We start from the raw sequence: 20,507 nt of genomic DNA, 5'->3' as shown, positions 1-20,507 counted from the left end.
ACAGCCACCTCTGCAGAGTGGACCAAGGTGAAGTTAAATGCACCATGACTTCTACAGACATATAATGGGCAACAGTAAAGTTTGGATAAGTCAACGGACTGTGAAAGTTTATCTAAGTCCCACCCGTCTGCACAGCATTGTATTTATTATCTTTAATCAGATGATGTCCTCAGGATCTTTTCTTTCACTCAAGAGCAACCATGAAAATCTAATGTTCTAAAATAAATGCATTTGTTTAACATCGGGTAGCAAGGAAAGGGGACCAATGCTTATTTACAAATGAGATGCCACACAGTGAGAATACAATTTTACCTGTTTCAGGAACTAGGAGCAGAAGTATAATATTTCAGAATGATTGATTTTATTCACATGTTGGATTATTCAGGAAGAAAATAAGAATAAGAAACCAAGAATGACTCTGTGGTAGAAAATCCTCTAAATCAGAGTGAAATAAATCCTAGGAAGTCTGTCATTTGAGATCTAAATGCTTTTTGGTATTTTCTATAAACAGGATAAATGTAAGCAAACACATCAAAACATTCTGACATTACTGTCTTGCATCCAAAGTTATTTCAGGAAAATCTCTGAGGTATTGTTTTACTTTATGGAGTATATTTGGAAAGTGCACATTTTGGTATTTATGGAAGAAAGTCAAATTTCAATACTTTCATGCCTTTTAAACAATACACTGTTGGCTAACAAATTTCTCCGTACTCAGCCTGTTATATGACATCAATGGAGTAATAACTTAATTTTAATTTTCACAATTAAGTTACCAGGTAATAACTTTATAATCAAGTATTTATTTCAACTGAAACATGGGAGCCAAGTGGCTATGTAAAGCCTTCTCTTTGAATCCCTTTTCCGCATCACCCTGATAGTCTAACTGAAGAATTAAAGTAATTTAAGTGTCTCTGCACTAGGAAGACTCTATACACAAGAATCCACATTCTTCTTGTGTTTCAAATCTATTTCTATTGCCTCCGCAGCCCCCATACCAGAACTGACCACACATTTTCTGCACTTTGTCGTAGTACCACTTCAAAATGTAATTCTGACATTCTCCACTATCTTGAACAAGGTCACATGCATCTGGAAAAGGGAAATAAGAGACAGATTTAATGAAAGAAAGCTCAACCCTTCTTAGCACTGTAAATTCAGGGAAAACTAACATTCAGTGCAAACTATCAGACAAAATAAGTAGCCAGTGTTCAAGATCTTACAAAGATTTACTAAGTATTCATCTACAAACCCACAGTGTCAGTATGTTCTGAAGACCCTCTTCTTACGATTGCTTTAACCAGAAAGAATGTCTGAAATGATGAGATTTTCAGCAGCATAAACAGAACGAATGCTAAAAGGTTTTTAGTCTTCTAACACAGACTTTATTAAAATGATTGTAAAATGACTATATGTGGTCCACAGAAACTATGTAAATAAACCTTTTAATAATTTCCCTCTTCTTTATTCCAACTTGTTATACTGTTTTCCATCAATAATATTTCATAAACAAATATATATAGGTTGTTAAACTATCCATGATAGTCTCTTAGCCAAATCCAATAATAATATAAATTTAAATTGCATAAATTAGCAAAGTAAGTGAGAGGAGCATAGTTTGTAGCAATCTGGCATTCCGTAAGAACAGATCTAATCATCTTTCACTAATGTAAATTCAGAGTTACTCAAAAGAAGACAGAAGGGCAGCTCTAGATGTTGGTGCCTGTACAACACCGAAGGGGAAGAACTGAGAAGTAAAGCAAAATCATGATAAAACTACCCAGCTTAAAGATTCAAACGTAACCTTCTCCTAATCGACTGAAAAGCAATAATCTTAAGCAACAGATCAGTACAAAGTATATCTCTCAAAAGACAAGTTCTGGAACTGGGTTACATGTTTTTAGAAGTAAACTGTCGGGTCACTAGTTACAACACAGGATCTAGAAAGGCAGTTCATACCTCTCCTCTAAGTGTCTTAGGTCACTGCTTACATTGGTGCAATGACCCTGACTACTTCCTCAAAGGAAATATTTTATTTGTAAAGTATAAACAGTAACATATCTTCCTGTTACTGGATTTCCTGTGTGACCACAGAGTTCATGAGCTGGTTAATAAGAGATTAACAAGACTGTACTCATGCAGTTAGGCAACAGGACCAATTCCTATGGTGCTGAGTAAGTCCGTCATGCACTGTGGTTGTAAGGCGTTCACAGTGGTACACTAGTTCTTAATTAAAGATCTAATATTAAAACAGTATTGCAAAGGCATTGGTACTCTCTCATCAGGGATGTGGCTACCAGACATTCCAGAATCATATTTGAGTGGAGAGGGATGAAAAACAAAGGGATGACAGCTGCGGCAATGAGCTACCACACCCAAAACTATGCAGACACCTTTTCATTTTTTTCACATAAATTCTCTCTAACTGTAGTTTAAACAACAAAAACACTCAATTGTGTTAAAAGAATGTTGATGACAAATAATCTCATAATCAGCCTCCCATACCTGTATCAAATGTCAAATCTGTGAAGAAAAATGCATAATTAGGAAGAAAAGTTAAAAACATGAAAAATATATATTTTGAGACTTCTGCTGAGGGATCCTGTTCTTCCTACAGGAACAGACTGTATCAGAGATGTATTTAGTTTCTCCATGTTGAGCTAAGTTATCAGCAGGAGTAACTCAGGAATTACAGTGCAACTTGGAATTTAAAATTATCATCTGTTTTAGTAAGGGGGATTAGAATTTTTATGATATTATCACAAAAAGTTACAAATCAAAACTAAAGTCACAATGACACCTATAATTCAGTCTTCAGTCACAGACTCTTACTGTATAGATTTGGACTGAATGCAAACATATGATGACTAAATGCTTTGGAAAAGTGTAATTAATGGAAATTCTTCATCATGTGTAAATATTCCGCTGAGCCCCTTACAATTTAGAGATTTTTTACTGAATTAAAAAAGGATTTTCATATTCTAAAATCATACCATAATCATTACAGGCAGTTCTAGTTTCTACTGTTGCATCTAAGTTTTCCTTGTTCTCCTCCTGAGCTTCTCCACACTCTTGTGGCTTTTCTCCTGCAGCAGCTCCCTCTGCGACATATTCATTCTTCTCCTCATAATCATATCTCATTTCTGGCATTGTATATACAAGTTCTTTGGTGTTCTCTTTAATACTCTTCATGATTTTACTTTCAGTTTTTTCAGTGTCTTCCAAACCATAACTGGAACCAAGTTCAGTCATTCCAGGAAAAGGCATCCTTCCAAGAAGAGGGGGAAAAGAAAAATTATTTAACCACCAGTATGATCTTGAGAAATGCATCCTGGTCCCATTTCTATTAAAGGTACTTTGAATACAACTACTGACACAAAGAGAAAAATCTTATATTCAGAGATACACACCCAAAGAGTTAAATAGGCAATTCCAAACCTTTCAATCATAGACACTTGCTGTTGTATGTCTCCCCGATCTAAGTTTTCACACTCTTCTTGAAGTTCAGGTGAAGGATAACTGTTCATTTCTTCTGTGGGGAAAGCCCAGATACCACAGTTGAGTTTTGAAGTCCTCCAAACCCCAGTATGTTTAGTAAAAAGCACTATGTGAGTTTTTTGTTGTGAACTGAAGTTTGCATCTTTCAGTAACTTAACACACCATATCCAGAGTGACTGGACTATGTCCAGGAAAATGAAAATTATGATAGAGGTTAGCTAGGTGAGAATGACTCCTGAACCAACCTTTCATACTTTTGTCTTGCTCTGTAATAAACTATTTAGCTTCAAAAGAAACTTTGAAGTCTCTAAGTACATGCTTTTGGTAAGGATTTTAAATCAGTGACAATTTCCTCCTTGATATCCTCTTGTTTGTATTTCAAAGCACCTAAGACCTGCTAATCTGCATGAATGTGTCTTGAAAAGTGAAGTCCTTTTTCTGCTCTGCAGAGGAGGAATAACTGCAATAAAGAGAAAATGTGCTAAATATTTACCTGTTCCAAAGCCTAAATAAGCATAAATAGCTCAGTAAATCTGGACATGCCAATGGTCTGAGGAGAAATGTGGACCTAATCAGGAATCAGAACTGTGTTCTCTTAGCTGAGAATGGTCTAGCTTTAATGAAAGTGGAGTTCACAAAGCCACACATTAAATAAAAACTTCAGGGGAAAAAACCTGCTTAAGAATATAATGCTGTTCTGTCATTACTGGCACTTTCATTAATGTCCAGCATCTGAGGCAAACTACAGGTGAAAGACTGGCAGTTGCGACTAGGAATGATAGCAGATATATACTGACTACCTTTTCGACACAGCATTTCTCTTTCTTTCCGTACCTTAAGCAAATGCCATTGTGTGATACTTACGTTGTAGAAGATTTAGAAATGCCCGGCTAAACCTCTGAGCATACACCATCTCTGCTGTCGAAACCCTGCCCAGTGTCAGTAAGTGCTGCTCTGTGGGGGAGCTTGGCAGCTCCATCAGCTCACTGTCACTCACATCACTGCCAAGCGCAAGAGTGAACAAGGTGAATCCTTGGCACTTGGCTCCGAGTGAAATCTCTTTCAGCCTCTCTCTGTCCCACGTGCTTGTTTTGCTTCCAACTATTGTAAATATGACCCTGTGTTTCCTTTGTCTGGGCGCTTTAAAGAATACATTTTCGACTGTCCACTGTAGAGCAGAAGCAACGGCTGATGGCCCTTCCAGTTGGTGAACAGACTCTTGGATGTGTTTCTTCATCAAATCTTTACTGCTGTATGTAACTAGATCAAACTCCAAGGCCACAGGTGTCTGGTTCCTGCCAGGCAGGAAGCCCCTAGGAGCTTGCTGCACCAGTGCCACTCTGATGCCTCCGTATGATTCGTTTGGCTGTAAGGAAACAACAAACTGATCTAGCATGTTGTTCACAAAGTCTTTGGCTCTCTGAAATTCTTCACTGCTGACACTGCGAGAGCTGTCCATGATGTAAGTGATATCCATATCCATCAGAACTGGGGGAAAAATGGGCACCTCGCAGTTGGTTCTTGGTTTGCATTTATCTAGAGAGGAAGAGCAAACAGCAAATTATTTAGCAATACAACAAAAGCAAGAGTTTGGAAAAAAATTCACACAGTCCTATACATCTATTTTATTTTTCTTAAATTTTGATTAAAAAAATAATCTGGGAACTTGAAATCTTTTTGTTCTAGGAAGGAACAGTAGACGAGTCTTGTTGAAGGAGGTTTTGAGATACCATGGGAAATTATTCAGGCATTAGAGCAAAAAAACATTCATAAGGTAAAACTTCATAGATAAGAGTTCCCTTGAAAAATTTTCTTCTGTTGAAATCTAAACATTGTAAAGGACACAGAAACAAACCCTATTTTTCATCTCAGATCACTATTCAACATTCTGAAATATTATCATTTAGTAGCATCTCCTCCCCTCACAGTGTAGAATCCACAGCAGATGAGCCTGGTTTCCCAGAATCATAATGCTATTTTAAGTTCATTTCTGTTAAAAAGGAAATGCTAAACACAGTAATTCACTTCACATGGCTGAGACAGAAACTAATTAAACAGCTTTTGTGGTTTTGACAGTCTAATTCTTACCACCCACTGAAGAGGAAATTAAAATTATAACTCTTCAGCACTGATAATCTGTAACCAAGAAATGATCTGTCACAGGGGGCAAGAAGGCCCATTTGCAGAAGGGGTTAAGCTGGCTGGAAGCAGGAATGTCAGATGCAGAAAAAATCCCTGTCAGGGAGTGAAGTTTCTCTTGGTGATGACAAGAAACAGCTGCAGCACTGTCTTGTAGCCACCCTGGAATGAGAGCACTCAGGGCCACCTATGGGCAGCTGAGCTGGGCTGAGTTGCTCCATGCAGCCACTCATGGGATTGGTGCTGGTGCAAGGATATATAAGGACTCAGCTCTTAACACATTTTTGCAAACTCCTTGTAGAACCATTTATGGTAGTAGGATTCTGCCCAGTGCATTGTTTATTAATATTTTTCTTTTATATTTAAGCACAAACACGTTTAAGGTGTACCATAAAAATTCCCCAACACCACAAAAATAAATAAAATAGATACACGATAGAATGTGTTATTGAAAGGCTAAGTAGACCAATACAACAGATGGAATTTGTAAAACGTCTTACCAAAGCAAAGTGTACAATATGCGATGTCCTCCAAATTTTCATCCTGTTGTCTTTCCCAAACAAATAAACGAAATCTTCTAGTGTCATCAATCTATGTTTTAAAGCAGACACAAAAGTAACATTTAAAAGACAGGTAAAATATAAGACTTTTTTTTCTTTTCTTAATAGGGTATATTTTTCTATAGAGAAAAGGGCAGGATCTCTTATGTCTGGGACAAAGAGTGAAGATGTTTTCTTGGGAGATAAGATTTTAGCATTAGAACAATGTATGTGTTGCCTGTGATCAGCTGAAGAAAGACAATCATCCTCAGTAGAAGATTTGACTACAGAAATGCTTGAGGAACTCTGAAGAGGCTCCAACAAAGACCTATAATTTCACTGACCACCCAACCCCATCCAAATGTGATTCAAGGGAAAATGCATTTCCTTGTGGACTAAGATTAATAAAAATGGCTGTACATTACATAGTATTACAGGAAATGAACAATATATATGGATAAGCTATAATGGTGAGTAAAGAAATAATTACTTATTTGCATTAAACTTCAGCTTAAACTACACAATTAAATTCTGATTAATGTCTGTCAAGAATGTTATAGATAGAACTCTTCAAAGGAATTAGAATTGGCAATGTTTGAAGGATCTCTAAACTGAAACTCCTAAAACAAAGTAACCAAAGGCAGTAAGTATCTGTGGGTACAGGCTGGTAGGATCATAAAGATTAAACCACCTCTCAACTGCAAGTGCAGAAGTCCATCTGATAGAAAAAGGGAGGTTGTATTTACCCGGGGGGTGGTGGTGAGGTTGGTTGCCTTCCCATAATTGTAAACATAAAGGAGAGCTACTGCCAAGAATTTTTTGCCTTTCCCCCTGCTAAGCAACTCTTTTAAACTTTTCTACTCTGAAGACTGATTTATGGATAATTGGCACTTTTGTAAATACCAGACATCATCACATGCATTCAGATCTGTAACCTGCTTATACTTAGTAAACCTGTTTACTTAGTAAACAAAATACTGATGCTTGCTCCTGTTTATCCTGTGGAGCAACTCAGTCAATAAACTATAAGCTTCCTTCTCATATGTCAGCAGAATTATTTCATTCTGCTAAATTAACATTCAGCCAGAAAAATACATGAATTGATTAACAGATATGAGGCTGCATGAGAATAACTATAATAAGAAGATTAAATGGCTACTAGACAGGAACAGACTCCAAGTTTTGCACTTTTTGTCATGCGTAAGTGAACATGTTTCCTTTTGGAAGGACAATTATGAAGAAACAGCAGCTTGAAAGAATTTTATTTTGAAAAAGTTCAAACTGAGAACAGATGATACCAAAACAAATTGGAAAGATGGAGACCATGGAATCTATGTTGTGAAATCTTAAATAAATTTAGAATTGTTTCCTCTTGTACCTTGTAAAATGGACTGTTTATTTTTCTTTACTATCTTTTATATGAAGTCATAAACCAAAATTTCACCATTTTCTCCAGTGTGAATGGCAATATAGATATCAAAAGGGGTTTTGCTTAATTTAATTTTCTTTTGAAAAAAACATGGTGTACTTGACTTCTATTACTTTTTCTAGAAACTAGGGCCACAGTTTCTCAGTTAAATGGTCAGTACATGTCACATCTTCAGAAGAGTAATGGCAAAGGTAACTAAGTGAAATTAACACAATGTTATGGAAATTCTGTGATTTGGCCTAAAAGCTCAATCCATTAATAATTCATGTGCAGAAAGAGGTCAGATGATGGTCATTATGGTCAAGTGAATCACCATTTCTTCGTTAAAGTAATATTCTTTAATGTACCTCTTTCTACTAAAGGATTAGACAGTTCCTATAGAACTTACTGGACTGAGAGCAGGATTTACTCAAACAATAGCAGACACTGAGCAAATGGGTGACTCAATTTTCTATCATCTATCTACTTACTGAGAAGGTACGTCTGACATTTGGCACTTCACTGAAGGCAATAACCACTGGAGTGATATCCAAGGCACTCAACTCAAGCACAGCTGTGCTGATGGCAACATCATCCTGCGATGGGCCATTGGCAAAAAATAGGGCTACTTTTCTTGTGAGGATGCCCTGACGAACACGTTTGAAGACATTTCTTGCAACAAATCTCATGGCTGCCCCAATATTTCGCTTTCCAGTGGATCTCTCCAGAGGTATTCTCTGGACTGCTTGTTGCAGCAAGTTGCTTTTTTGGAATTCTGAGAATCGGATGAGATAGCGCATATTGGTGTTGAAAGAAACAACGGAGACACGAGCGCCTGTTGGGCAATTGCTTTCACTGATCTTAATGGTCCTCAGCAACAACATGACAATGTTCCTCATCCTTTCAAATGCAGCTGGTGTAACATCGTCAGACATATCGAAGGCAAACACCACTTCAGTTGGGTAAGCTGGACATGTGTCTGTATATTGAAGCAGAAAATTTCTGTGAGAACCTTTCCACAACTCAAACATTGTTAGTTTTTTCTTCAAGTCTATAAAAGAATGGATATGCAGAGGCCAGATGGACTTACCTGATGAGCAAGCTGCAAGGAAGAGAGGGAGAGCAAATAAATTATTTTGGGCTCATATTCGTTAATACAGTGACATATTCACTTGCTTTCAGTAAAAAGCCTGATTCAAAGCTCAGACAACTGATAGAACCTGCCAGTGCAAGACAACACTCCTCTCCCATAACCAAATGCTCAAAATAGTGCACTTTTACTGGATGAGAAGTAAAAAAATTGTTTTGGGTTCTGCTGCGCACATATGTCTGAAGGGAATGAACACACCTAATTTGAAGGACAGTGCATATACAAGTATTGTCTTCTCTCAGAGAACTCCCCAGAGGGTGTTGGCACAATGCCAAAGAATTAATTTAATCTTTAATGAGGTAAAAAGATATTTGTTATGGGTTTTGTAATTAACAGATTAGAAAAGGAGCAAAAAGAGCAAGTCTGCTTCATACACCTGCTGAAAACCCCTCACAATTAACAACTACCAGTCAATCTGAACCCAGACACAAACTGTGAGTTTACAGGGTTTCCAGTGGAGGCTATTCCGTTTATGAAGAATCACTAGGTGTCAGAGGTAAAATAAGATGCTCCCTACTTACGGCAGTTTTTTCTTGTAAAATTCACAAGTTCACAAGGCTGCAGGTTCAAAATAAAAAAGGAATTAATGGCAAATTCCAGACCATTCCAGATTGGGAATCTTCATGGTGTTTGAGCTGAAGGTCATACCCCAGTTCCTGAACTAACTCTCATTACAGTAAATCCAGATTCACACAATCCAGTTCCTCTTTATTTCAAATAGTACAGGGATTCTCTCGCTGCAGAAACTAGGCACATTTTTCTAGACCTGGTCTGTTGGCATTTATGATGTTCCGGAGTACTAAGAAACCATTTATCCATTCTTTATTTTGTCCTAATAAACTGATCTAGGATTTCACCGCTCAGTGGCACTTCCATAAAAGAATGGACATTTCAATAGCGACTCACATAGGAAGACAGGTCCATGAAGGGGGAGAAGACCTCCTCTGGACATAGAACACACCTGCAATAGTATTGCCTGTAGGTAGTCATCCATGCAAGGGTTAGATGGAACCTTTGCTCAGAAGTGCTCATTTTATATGGAATTATGATTCTGAAGAAATCCTGCACTTCTATTCCCAGTGAAAATAACTATTGCTGAAGAAATGCCTTCCTTTACAAGAGGGAAAAAGTAACCCTAAACATGAGCTAGTGTGTAAACTGATGTGAGTAAAGAAACAGGTAAATGAATATTAATGGACCAACAATTTGTAAAAGTTTGGACATGGTGTTAATCCATAGGCATAATTGTTTCTCATTCCTTCATCATTTTGCAGAACAGATGAACCCACTGCACTCTAACAAGCACGTGAAAAGGATACTGTTTTATAACAGCTAATTGTGTGCACTGCTGTAAGTGCTTATAAATGGAAGACTAAAACAGATAATTCCATGCAGTGTACAGTTAGCTGTAAGGTGATTACTTACTTCCATTAAAATGGTGCCCATTGGTCCCTTGGCACCCTGAAACAAAATAAACACAGTTCCAAAATGTCAGACCCTGATAATGTATTTCCATCTATTACTCTGTAGCCCAAAGAAAATGCAGGCATATAGTGTTTCCCAACAAGCACTTATGAATTTGAAATATGAGGAGACATCAGTTCCCAGCATAGATTTCTGTGGACCTGTTCCAGAGTTACAGACCACTCTCAGACTTATTTCTCAGTCCATTTTCATTAATGGTTTTAAAATGTTCAATACTTGTTACCCTTGAGGACCAGTATAGTTCAGAATTGCATTTCCTTATAAACAGCAGTTTCTGTGCTATGTTCAGTTATTTGGACTTCATGTACTTTCCAACATCTCATGTGTTGCCCTCTACATCTCAAGCTTGCCCTCTGCTCTTGCAGGGTAAAATCCCTACAGTTCTACTTCGAAAGACCCTGCAGAACACACACACATCATGATAACTCAACCTACTCTACATCCTTCTCCTTGGGAGCTGTGGAAAAATGCTAGCACCTCAAGTATCTTTTTTCAAAATAAAAGTATTGTTTAATTTTCATAATGGGAATAAAACAGGAGCTTGAGAGTTCTCATCATGTGTACATTCAGATGTGTAGGAAGACTACTGAAAATTCTCACTTACTTGCAGGAGGCTGCAGTGAGATACACCAGAAAAATTTCACATCCCACAGCTTTTACCTTGCCCTCTCTCTACCATAACACTACAGTTTACCAAAATGATATACTTCCTTACATCCCAAGATTATAACCCCATCTCTTTATTTGTTCCTTCTCCTTCCAATTAACCTTCCATTCCTCCATCTTCTGCCTGAGCTACGCTACTCACCTCCCCTGCTGTTTTGCTGCTAGCACCATTTCATGCTTTTTTCTTCCCATGTTTCCCAGTAGGTCAATGTTCTTCTTTGGTACTGTTCAGCAAGAGTTAACTGTGAATTGTCTGAGCCCTAATGCTACTTGCAGCAGCTCAGTGGTGGTGACTGAGCTGTGCAGACTTGACACATACAGACAATCATGTCACCAAGCAGGAAGGATGGGTAAGACAGGCCCGTTTTGGTTGGCCCTGCCTACTACCTGTGCCTCTTCTTGCATCCCTATCACTTCCACTTCCCACAGACTTCCCACTTTCTCATTTCACTGATGCACAGCTACTGTAATAATCCCACCAAGCCCATATATCCCAAGCTCTACTCTCATTTCTACATTTGAGGAGGAGATCTTGAGCTTGAAATCCCTCTGAAGACTTCTTGGACCATGGACTGGCAAGGCCAATGGCTGTGGCTCATCAGCTCACAAGGTTTGTCTACCTGTGACATGTAAGTGGCCAAGCAGCTGGGAAGGCAATGCATTCTTAGCCATTCTTGTGCCCAGCATCGTAAAATAAAGTGGGATGGGTACATTCATTGACCAGCACAGTGTAATAAGAAGGAAAAAAGTTTTCTAAGCTGCACACATCCCGTGGGCCAGGTAAAGATACTGCTATCAGTAATGTTCCACATTTAAACTAAGAGTAGGCCTAAGGAAGTTCAACATGAAAATCAGTAACAGTAGAGATTGTTTCTGGTCACTATGGAGCTGATTTTCAGCATCGCTGCAGGATAAAGGTAGACACATACAGGGATTTTCCTAGCTACCTACAAGGTTAGTCCTAAATCCTACTGAAATCCACAATCCTTTCATCTGCTTAGATAGAGAATAAAACATTTTGTTGTATAAAATGCAGAACACAGACACTGGAAAAGTACATCAGGACATCTACTTGTATATAAGGATTAACATGCTACAATCAATATAAGCTTTAAGTTCATGCCTTTAACTGCAAGTCTGATTTTAAATGGCTTTTCTTTTGAAACGAAAAAAACACATTGGCTTTCAGCAGATCAATCCAGTTCTACATTTTAGTACTCTCTGCTTATTTAATTAGATATTTACCCAGCCTAAAGACAGTACCAAATACTGTGGAAGAAATTCTGTCCTGCACTATATTGTTGCAGTTCCATTTCAACAGCAGGTGCTCCTGTGCACACACATCCACAGACAAGATATAACTCTATACAACTGCCAGGCAATTAAACATATGAAACATAATTAAATATTCTGTTATTCTAATAGTAAGTCTAAGATCAATCTAAGAGTGATTTTTTTAAAAATAAAAATATATTACCATAGGTCCTGATGGCCCTTGATCTCCTGGATCTCCCAGGGAACCTGGTGTACCAGCATTACCCTAAAAATAGGAATACAAGTTTTATTCTTTATAATTGCACACATAGGTGCAAATTTCATAAGGGGAAAAAGTCCCTCCATAACCATATTGTGAGTTGGATCCTGCATTTACATAGACTACCACTATTAAGAATTATTAGCAACCAGCATCTCTGAAGACTCTGACCTGCATTCTCTCAAGACCTGTTGCACAAGATATGGCAATAAAAGATGAGGGTGGGAACCAATTTAAATTTTTTTGGTGGGAAAACACCTAGGACATAAGGGCTTTATTTATAGAACTCTTCACAGAGTTAGCAGATTTGTCATTCTTACTCTTCTACCCCTAATTCCTTTGGGTCCTTCAGCTCCTGGAATGCCTGGGTCTCCATCTTCTCCCTGAAAATTAATGAAATTCAGAACTTTATAGGAAAGGAGAAGACAGAGAGAAAGACTGACAAAAACTTCCAAACAGAAAAATGTAAAACAAGACATAAAGAAAGGAAACATGCCATGTAATCATACCTCTGGACCAGGATATCCTATGAATCCAGATTCTCCCTACAAAAAAAAAGCACAAAGACTTTGTAAGAATCTAGAACTTTCTCATCTGCTTAGTGTTTGATGTCTTTAAACCAAAAACAATTTAAAAATTATTCTTAGCATTCCAGTCCATTCAAGTAACTGTGGCTACTACTCTGGTCTCAAATGACACCATTTTATATGAACACCTTGCTCATCTAAAGGAAGAGCATTTTAAAAATTTCCAACAGTTTCTGGATTTTCAAGAGTTCTCAGTTTCTCAAATACGTGTTTTACCAAAACTTATTTACAAGTCCTAGTAATATACAGTGGAATTCACGTATGGTGACTATGAGTAAATTGTTACATTCAGAACTCAGTGTTTGAATGTAGTTTCAAAATGTACCCTCCATACTAAACAATGATACCATGATATTTTGTTGGCATATCAGAAGTCAATTCATTAACTGTTTTCAGTACTTCAGTTTCTGGCGTGTTCTGTGCTCGTATATGAGAAATACAGAAACTCTCGCATAAACCAATCAGAAGTGAAGTATCTCTTTCCTTAACATCAGAATTCACACTACTTACATATGCCATTGTTCTAAGAGTTCCCTCCCATGGAAGTGGACATGGTTGTAAAACGTCATATGACTTTATTCAACAATTTTCAGCAAATTACATGCACATACACACCCCATTACATGCAAGAGAGCGTAATGTGACTGTGAACCTGTATAATTAATAGCAACCTTAAGTAAAATTTATACTAAATGTTATTCTCTTAGCTATCAGGGGAAAATCACTCTTTCTGAATCACTATTCTGGAGTGAATTGGTTTTTGGTTATTTTTATTAATTAATTAGTTAATTAATTTTTATTCATTAATTAATTAAATCCGGGCCCTGCCAAACCCTGGGCAGACATCAGTGTATAAGAAAGGCTTTAAGTTAATCCTTTAAAACAATGAATAATGACAAGAAGATTTAGCAGAAACTTTTTTTCTCATTTCTTCTAACATGGAGGATGTTCCCTGAAGTGAACAAGTGGGAGATTCCAAGAGATTAAAAGAACTAGTCTTGTATACAATGTATACATAACCTATGAAACTCTCTCACAAAAAGGAATTGTTGGAGCTAAAAAGGTGAGAAAAGATATTGGAAAATAAGAAGCATCAAGAGCCATTTTAGCAAAAGGAGCTCATCAGTTGGAGAGGCTCCCAGGAAGTCTTTCATATCTTTTCTGTAGGTTCCTACAATACTCTGCTTCTCCCACAAAAAGGAACAGTGAGAGACAGGCCTATCAGTGAGATCCACTGGGCCACTTCCGTTTTACAAGCAGCAAGAAAGGACTTGTATTGCAACACTACACAAATTCCTTGAAAGGAGGACTGCAGCTTTTTCCAGCATCCTGACCCCTTTGCTCCCAGACTGACCCATTGGTGCCACTAGTGCCATGACTTTGATATCTTCATTTCTGTATACTTTTTATTTTAGCTGGATTCTTTTATGTTTTCAAAGAAGTGAGAAATTAATTGCTTTTTTTATTCAGCACTGTGAAGGGAATGATAAGAGTTTCTTAGCAATCCAGAGGTTGATCCACAGATCTTATTGCTGACCATAGGAGCACAAGGAAGAATATTTCACATTAAAACAATATCCTTACTGTCTCAGTATTCCTTGGTAGTCAAGGAATCCCTCCACTGAAAGAAGAAAAATGAGAAGAGCTCCAAGTGGCTGGACCACCAATATTTGCCAAGAAGACTGGCTAGTCAAGCAGACTGAAGAGCGCAGAAAGCACTGTGTACTCCAAGAAGTACAATCCTTCATATCCATATACACGCATCAAGGGAAAGAGTAAGAGAAAGGGGTCCTCAAAAGAATATCTTATTGAAGAATTTTTCACAAGGACTGTGGGAATCCTGAACCTCTTACTGAACCTGAGAAATACACTGTGGCCATGTCTTACATTTCTTTTCAATATAATATGGATGTTCCATTTGATACTGCAGAAGACTGAGAGACATTCTGACTTGAAGCACTCACCTTTGCTCCTTTGCTTCCTTCAGGACCATAGGCATCTCTGCCATCCATGCCCTGCATAGGTTGAACATACCACAAGTTATATTTTAATAGAGGATTAGATTTATATGCAGTTTGACTTTGAAATAAAGATGTCCCATCACAGTGAGGTGCTCAGGCTGTTAAGTTTAATGAATTAGGGCAAGCTCTCACTATACAGTCTAAAACCAGTAGCAAATAGTGGTAAAAGCCATAGAGAGAAAACAAGGATTAAGGCCACAGTTCCTTTCCTTGTGTGCCCTACCTTTAGCATATTCTTTCCTCTAGAGAATTTGATGTGAAAGATATTCTCTCTAGCCCACAAGGAATCTGGTGTCCATAAGGAAAATGGGAACCAAATGTGAAATAATTTTAATTGTATCAGAGAAAATAGAAAGGAACGAACTGTAGTATTTCAGCTGGATTGGTATTAAACTACAGGGGCTCTGAATTAGGGGGCAAAGACTCACAGGCATGCCTCTCTGTCCAGGTGGTCCGACTGGGCCCTTCTCTCCAGGGTCACCAGGTTCACCCTGTTACGATTGAAACACGGAAGCTGTTAGTTGGACTCATTCAAGAGAATTCTTCTTTCTGAAATGTGAAGTTGTCTGTTAGACTGAAGTGTACCTATACATTTTATAGACTAGTTGATGCTGGGCAAAAGCATTCCACTATAGACCATGTTTCATGGAATGTTCCTTATGGTGGAACTGGAAAGGACTAGGCAAATCAGAATATGCTCAGCATTCATGCAGCTAAACTCCAAAGGCCTTTATTCAATAAAACTCCCATTGTTATACAGTATTATCAGTGAAAAAAAGTGAGGTTTGGAAAAGTTTATAATATAGTACTAGCAGGATATATCCTGGAATTCTACCAGCCTGAACCACCTGCTGATAGCAGATGATATTTCTCAGGCAGGCTGTCTGCAGTGAGCTCTTGGTCCTCTCACAGCGTTTCTTTTCTTCAGTTCCTTTTTTGTTTCCACTTTCCAGTCAAACTTTCTTCTAACAAGGACTCCAGTATTAAACAGCACAAAATCAAACAGAAGGTATGATGAAAATTCCTAAGTATTTTTCCAATTTTTGTCACTGTTTCACTGTATGTTTTCACACAGTGACTATTTTTATAGTAAAACTTTGACCTTCTGATATCTCTCTGTCACTGAATATAACAAACCTTCAAAGAGACTGAAAGGCTTAGCTAACTGGTATGACTTATGACTTTTATATTCAAAGATTCAACAACAACTGAGTTATTTTTATCAAATAAAGTTTGACATATTAACATAAATGAAAGGAAAGTAAGGGATAACATTTATTATAAATGAACTCTAATGTAAACCATCTATTAGTATAAGTCTTTCTGTTAAACTTCATGTTGATTTAACTGTTCTCAACATACTCGTTCCTCTATGATAGACATCGTAATAGTCAAGGCTCCTTGGACTTGTTAGGAATTTTTAGAAAAACAAGGTGAAAATAAGCAACTATGCTTCTTTGAACTGGTAAGGTCAGATTGGACATTAGGAATAAGTTCGTCACAAAGAGGGTGGTCAATCACTGGAATAGGCCTGTCAGGGAAGTGGCCATGGAACCAAGCCTGTCAGAGTTCAAGAAGTATCTGGATGATGCACTTCGTCATGTGGTTTACTCACCCTGCGAGGAGCAGGGAATTGGACCTGATGATCCTCATCAGTCTCTCCCAATTTGCGATATTCTGTAATTAACTGGAACGTATTTTCAATGGATTGGACAGATTCTAGAAATCCTAAAATGAGCTTCAGGGTCAGGTCAGCACTTCAGCATTTTGTGAGAAACCAGGCCCCACTGAGAACCACTACCACAACAGCAATTACACTAGTGGTCATGACAAAACCAAAACCTTCTTATTATAGCTCTGACACTTGTAAGATTACCTTGAACATATCACTTGTCTTCTCATGCAGTCTAAAAATGTCTATAGATCTTAACATTCTACACATGTTTCATAGGACTAACAAAGTGTTAGAACATGCTTCTTTGGTCAGATTCTTGAATGAATGATACTGTTAGATTGCTGCAATTAGATACCTTAAAAATCTTTACCTTTTCTCCTCTTGCACCTAACTTTCCAACAGAGCCAAGTGAACCTGGGGGCCCCAGACTACCCTGTAACAAGAAGTATCAGTTAAAAGGTGTACAATGAAGAAATCAAGGGCTCACTGCACTCAAGGATGCATTGCCACTTGAAATTACTGCAGAGTCAGTATAAATATTAGTGCATTTACAAGCTTTCGAGGACCACAGTAAGAGTTACTGGTCAAGCTATCATTCCATTTCTTTCCTGTCTTCTGTACAACTGGTGTATAAACCTCAAAATGCTTTTAAGTATGAAATGAATGTTATTTTCTGCCTACACAGATACCTAGTCAATACATGCACATGTGCACAAAACCATGAATGCACACATGTAATTGGGCGTGTAATCATGAACATTATTACCTGAACGAAGCAGATGACCAAGGCTGTCAGTGTAGGACATTCCAGTCCTGATTTACATTGATATAATTCCAGAACAAGAACCCCCAAAATCAAGAGCATCACACAGGGGAGGAGATCAGGAGAGAGTGCCTTAATGTTACAAACTGATCATACTTCAGCAGTAAATCTCACAGGCCATAACGAAACTACTGATCATTATATAACTTTGATCTCAAGTGCAGCACTGTACATCTGTATTTAAACATGCTGCAAGCCATGCTCTTAGTCCTCATACTAGATAACTGAGAGTAGAATCTAATGATAAGGCTCCTCAGTACAATCATGCAAAAGCTCAGTAACACTGACATTCACTTCCTATTCACCCACCTAAACTTATTTTCAAGGCTGTTATTTTATCATATGAAGCTGCAAATCAGTTACAAAAAATCAGTTACATCAAAAAACCTTCATTTTCTACTTTCTATAAGCTTTTTAAAAACTCTTTATAAGAATAATATCAACACTGAGAATGAAAAGCCCTAATGTGTACAGTAGGAATATATTATTTAAAGCTAACCAGAGGGCCTGGCATGCCTTGTGGTCCTGGAGGTCCTCTGATCCCTTGTGGTCCTCCTGGGCCCTGATGTAAAAAAGCCATTGAAAAAAAAGTCAGTTTAAGACTGCTGACAGTCTTTCAATGAAGATCAGGTTCCTTCAATGATCAGAATACAAGTGCCTGTTTTGTGAGCCTTAATGCACAGGTGAAACTTCTGGTTGTTTGGTTGTCAGGATTTTCCTGTGTGAAGCAGCTGAGATGGTCACTGCCCAACAGCCTGATTCAGAGATTCACTGAGGTGTCTAAGATATCAAGGGAGCCATAAGCAGCCCACTATGAACTAGGCACACTTTCTCCAGATCCTAAAACATGAAGTTAAAAGCATCTTTAGGGATCTAAGAGCATCTTAAAACTGGAAGCTACTATAAACAGTCTACTGTGATAATTCTCTTCAAAATTACTCTACCTAGCAAATTTTTAAAACACAAAGCTTTTCACATTGGTTTTGTCAATGCAACAGATTTTATACAATTTCTAATGAATTAATTTTGAAGCTATCTGCTTGATAATATCCTTTAAGTTATAGATGTGTTGGCTAAATTACTTATTTTTGCTATTCATTTTCCTCTTTTAATTTCACTAGAAGCTGCACCCACATAACTTGCCACATTTAATTCCTCAGGGTTACAGAAGAGATTTGCCAAGGAAGATTTCTTACTCATAAGATTCATAAGTTGAAGTTAACCAAGCTTTCCAAAAGAAAAACAAAGTATCAAGACTGAAAATTCATCTTCTTCACAACTAAAATAAAAACAGAAGTTTTATTAGTTACCTGTGGGCCTGGAAGTCCAGTCTCTCCCGGGTAACCTGCTTCCCCCAGATCTCCTTGCTCACCCTGCCAGAACAAAACCCAAGGAAACAACAACAAACCCAAACAAATTAGCACCTGTCATCTGTAAATCAAAAGATAATAATTTCATATCTGTACATAGTTGATAGAATGTTTTTCAGTGCTCCCAAACAGCTTTCAAGCAGCTTCAGATTCCTGTTGAAGAAAGTAGAAAGTAAAAGACTTCAGTAGCTTTTTTCCTTGTTGTTTAGGGTGTGTGATGATTATAAAAGTTGCAGCACAAGAGGTCAGTTCCATCTGCTTTGCATTTTCCTGAATACATTTTACACCAGGTCTCAGCACTACTCCTGCATTACCCTTGTCCTTGTCCTTGTCCCCTGCAAAAACCATGAGAAGTTATAAAGCCAGGACCACAAGGGCAGGTCCTCTTCCTCCTTACCCATGAAGAACAACTGAGGGGAAACCACGAATTCATTATCATACTGGAATTCGAGGTTTTTATACTCCACATCTTTCACCCTGGTTATTCAGTGAGGCAAGTCAAATACTGCATCATGGATAAAAAACTTTTTCAGCTCCCATCTCCATATAAAGCTGCCATCTAAGGATGAGTCAGTTTAGCTGACATCCATAAGAAATATTCACTGTCTGCTGGATTGAGTAAAACAGTGACAACTAGCACCAAGATATTCCAGGCCTTGCAGATCCCCTTTCACTGAAGAAATCATAAACATATGTCTGAAGATTCTTGGGAAACAGATGGTTCTTGAAAGAATCTCCTGAGTAAAACTGCATTTAAAAGGCTGAACTTCCATTCTCCATCCCATGAATGAAAGAAAGATAACAACAGGGGGGGAAAAAAAGGGAAAAAAGCGCCAAAATCAAAAAACAAAGACCACAATTAATTTATAGCCAGAGTAACCATAATGTAAAACAGAACATCAGTAAGTATATGTTCTTGCCAGATGTAAAAAAATTAAATAAGATAAGATTTCCACAAAAATTGTTTTGACTCTAATGAAGATGAACAAATTTCTTAGGCACACTCTACTAGAATCCAAAACAAATAGAAAGTTTTCAGCTACTTAAATTTACTTTGAATCAAACCCAGAAAAGTGGTTGTTCTTTTTTCTTCCCCCCAACTTTTCCTCTCTTTTGTGCCTTCCTTTAGTTTATCTCCCTTCCATCTTCAATATTTTGCTTTATTTTCAGCACACAGACTGCATGTTCTTCTTGTCTATGACAAACACCACTCTGACACTTCACCACACCTTCTGTTCCTTCTGCCCGCTGACTACTTCTGACTGCTAAGAATGGCTAGCTGTGCTTCTTTATGGTTTTTTAACATAAGGATGGATGCCACTGTCATACTGTAGGGATTACTGTTCCTTCCAGTTTCTCCAGGAGACGTGGAAGACAGAAGTGTGCAATTCTCTCTGCCATTTACCTTTTACACCTCTTCAATGAAGGATATTTACATAAGCTGTGTTCTGACCATGGGTTGGTGCCTAGCTTTTCAATGCCTACCTACCCATACAAATGTGTTTTTTATTATGCTTTTAGAAGTCAAAGCTGATCATCAGGTACTTAAATGAAAACAGTTTGGAAGTTCCTTGTTGCTGTGAGGTTCAGTCATTTCTCTTGTTCCGCACCA

The 20,507-nt window shown here is 37.8% G+C and overlaps 1 protein-coding gene across 1 annotated transcript in view; it reads right to left on the bottom strand.

Annotated features, from left to right (window-relative positions):
* Nucleotides 1-363: 363 nt before the first annotated feature.
* Nucleotides 364-20,507, bottom strand: part of COL6A6 (collagen type VI alpha 6 chain) — a 49,611-nt gene continuing 29,467 nt past the window's right edge. Inside the window, exons 17-33 of the mRNA XM_027675515.1 lie at nucleotides 18,836-18,898; nucleotides 18,025-18,087; nucleotides 17,073-17,135; nucleotides 15,456-15,518; nucleotides 14,971-15,021; nucleotides 12,929-12,964; nucleotides 12,740-12,802; nucleotides 12,363-12,425; nucleotides 10,160-10,195; nucleotides 9,256-9,292; nucleotides 8,675-8,686; nucleotides 8,076-8,563; nucleotides 6,138-6,228; nucleotides 4,363-5,034; nucleotides 3,439-3,532; nucleotides 2,994-3,268; nucleotides 364-1,092 (exon numbers count right to left, since the gene is read on the bottom strand). Of these exons, the coding sequence (XP_027531316.1) occupies nucleotides 920-1,092; nucleotides 2,994-3,268; nucleotides 3,439-3,532; nucleotides 4,363-5,034; nucleotides 6,138-6,228; nucleotides 8,076-8,563; nucleotides 8,675-8,686; nucleotides 9,256-9,292; nucleotides 10,160-10,195; nucleotides 12,363-12,425; nucleotides 12,740-12,802; nucleotides 12,929-12,964; nucleotides 14,971-15,021; nucleotides 15,456-15,518; nucleotides 17,073-17,135; nucleotides 18,025-18,087; nucleotides 18,836-18,898 (2,343 nt within the window). The 3' untranslated portion in view covers nucleotides 364-919. The remainder of the gene's footprint in view (nucleotides 1,093-2,993; nucleotides 3,269-3,438; nucleotides 3,533-4,362; nucleotides 5,035-6,137; nucleotides 6,229-8,075; nucleotides 8,564-8,674; nucleotides 8,687-9,255; nucleotides 9,293-10,159; nucleotides 10,196-12,362; nucleotides 12,426-12,739; nucleotides 12,803-12,928; nucleotides 12,965-14,970; nucleotides 15,022-15,455; nucleotides 15,519-17,072; nucleotides 17,136-18,024; nucleotides 18,088-18,835; nucleotides 18,899-20,507) is intronic.

This window comes from Neopelma chrysocephalum, unplaced genomic scaffold, assembly GCF_003984885.1.
Source record: "Neopelma chrysocephalum unplaced genomic scaffold, ASM398488v2 Primary Assembly neopelma1_26, whole genome shotgun sequence".
NCBI classification, from domain to species: domain Eukaryota; kingdom Metazoa; phylum Chordata; class Aves; order Passeriformes; family Pipridae; genus Neopelma; species Neopelma chrysocephalum.
The sequence above is the reverse complement of the archived record's forward strand: the minus strand, read 5'-3'. Positions and strand labels throughout refer to the sequence as shown.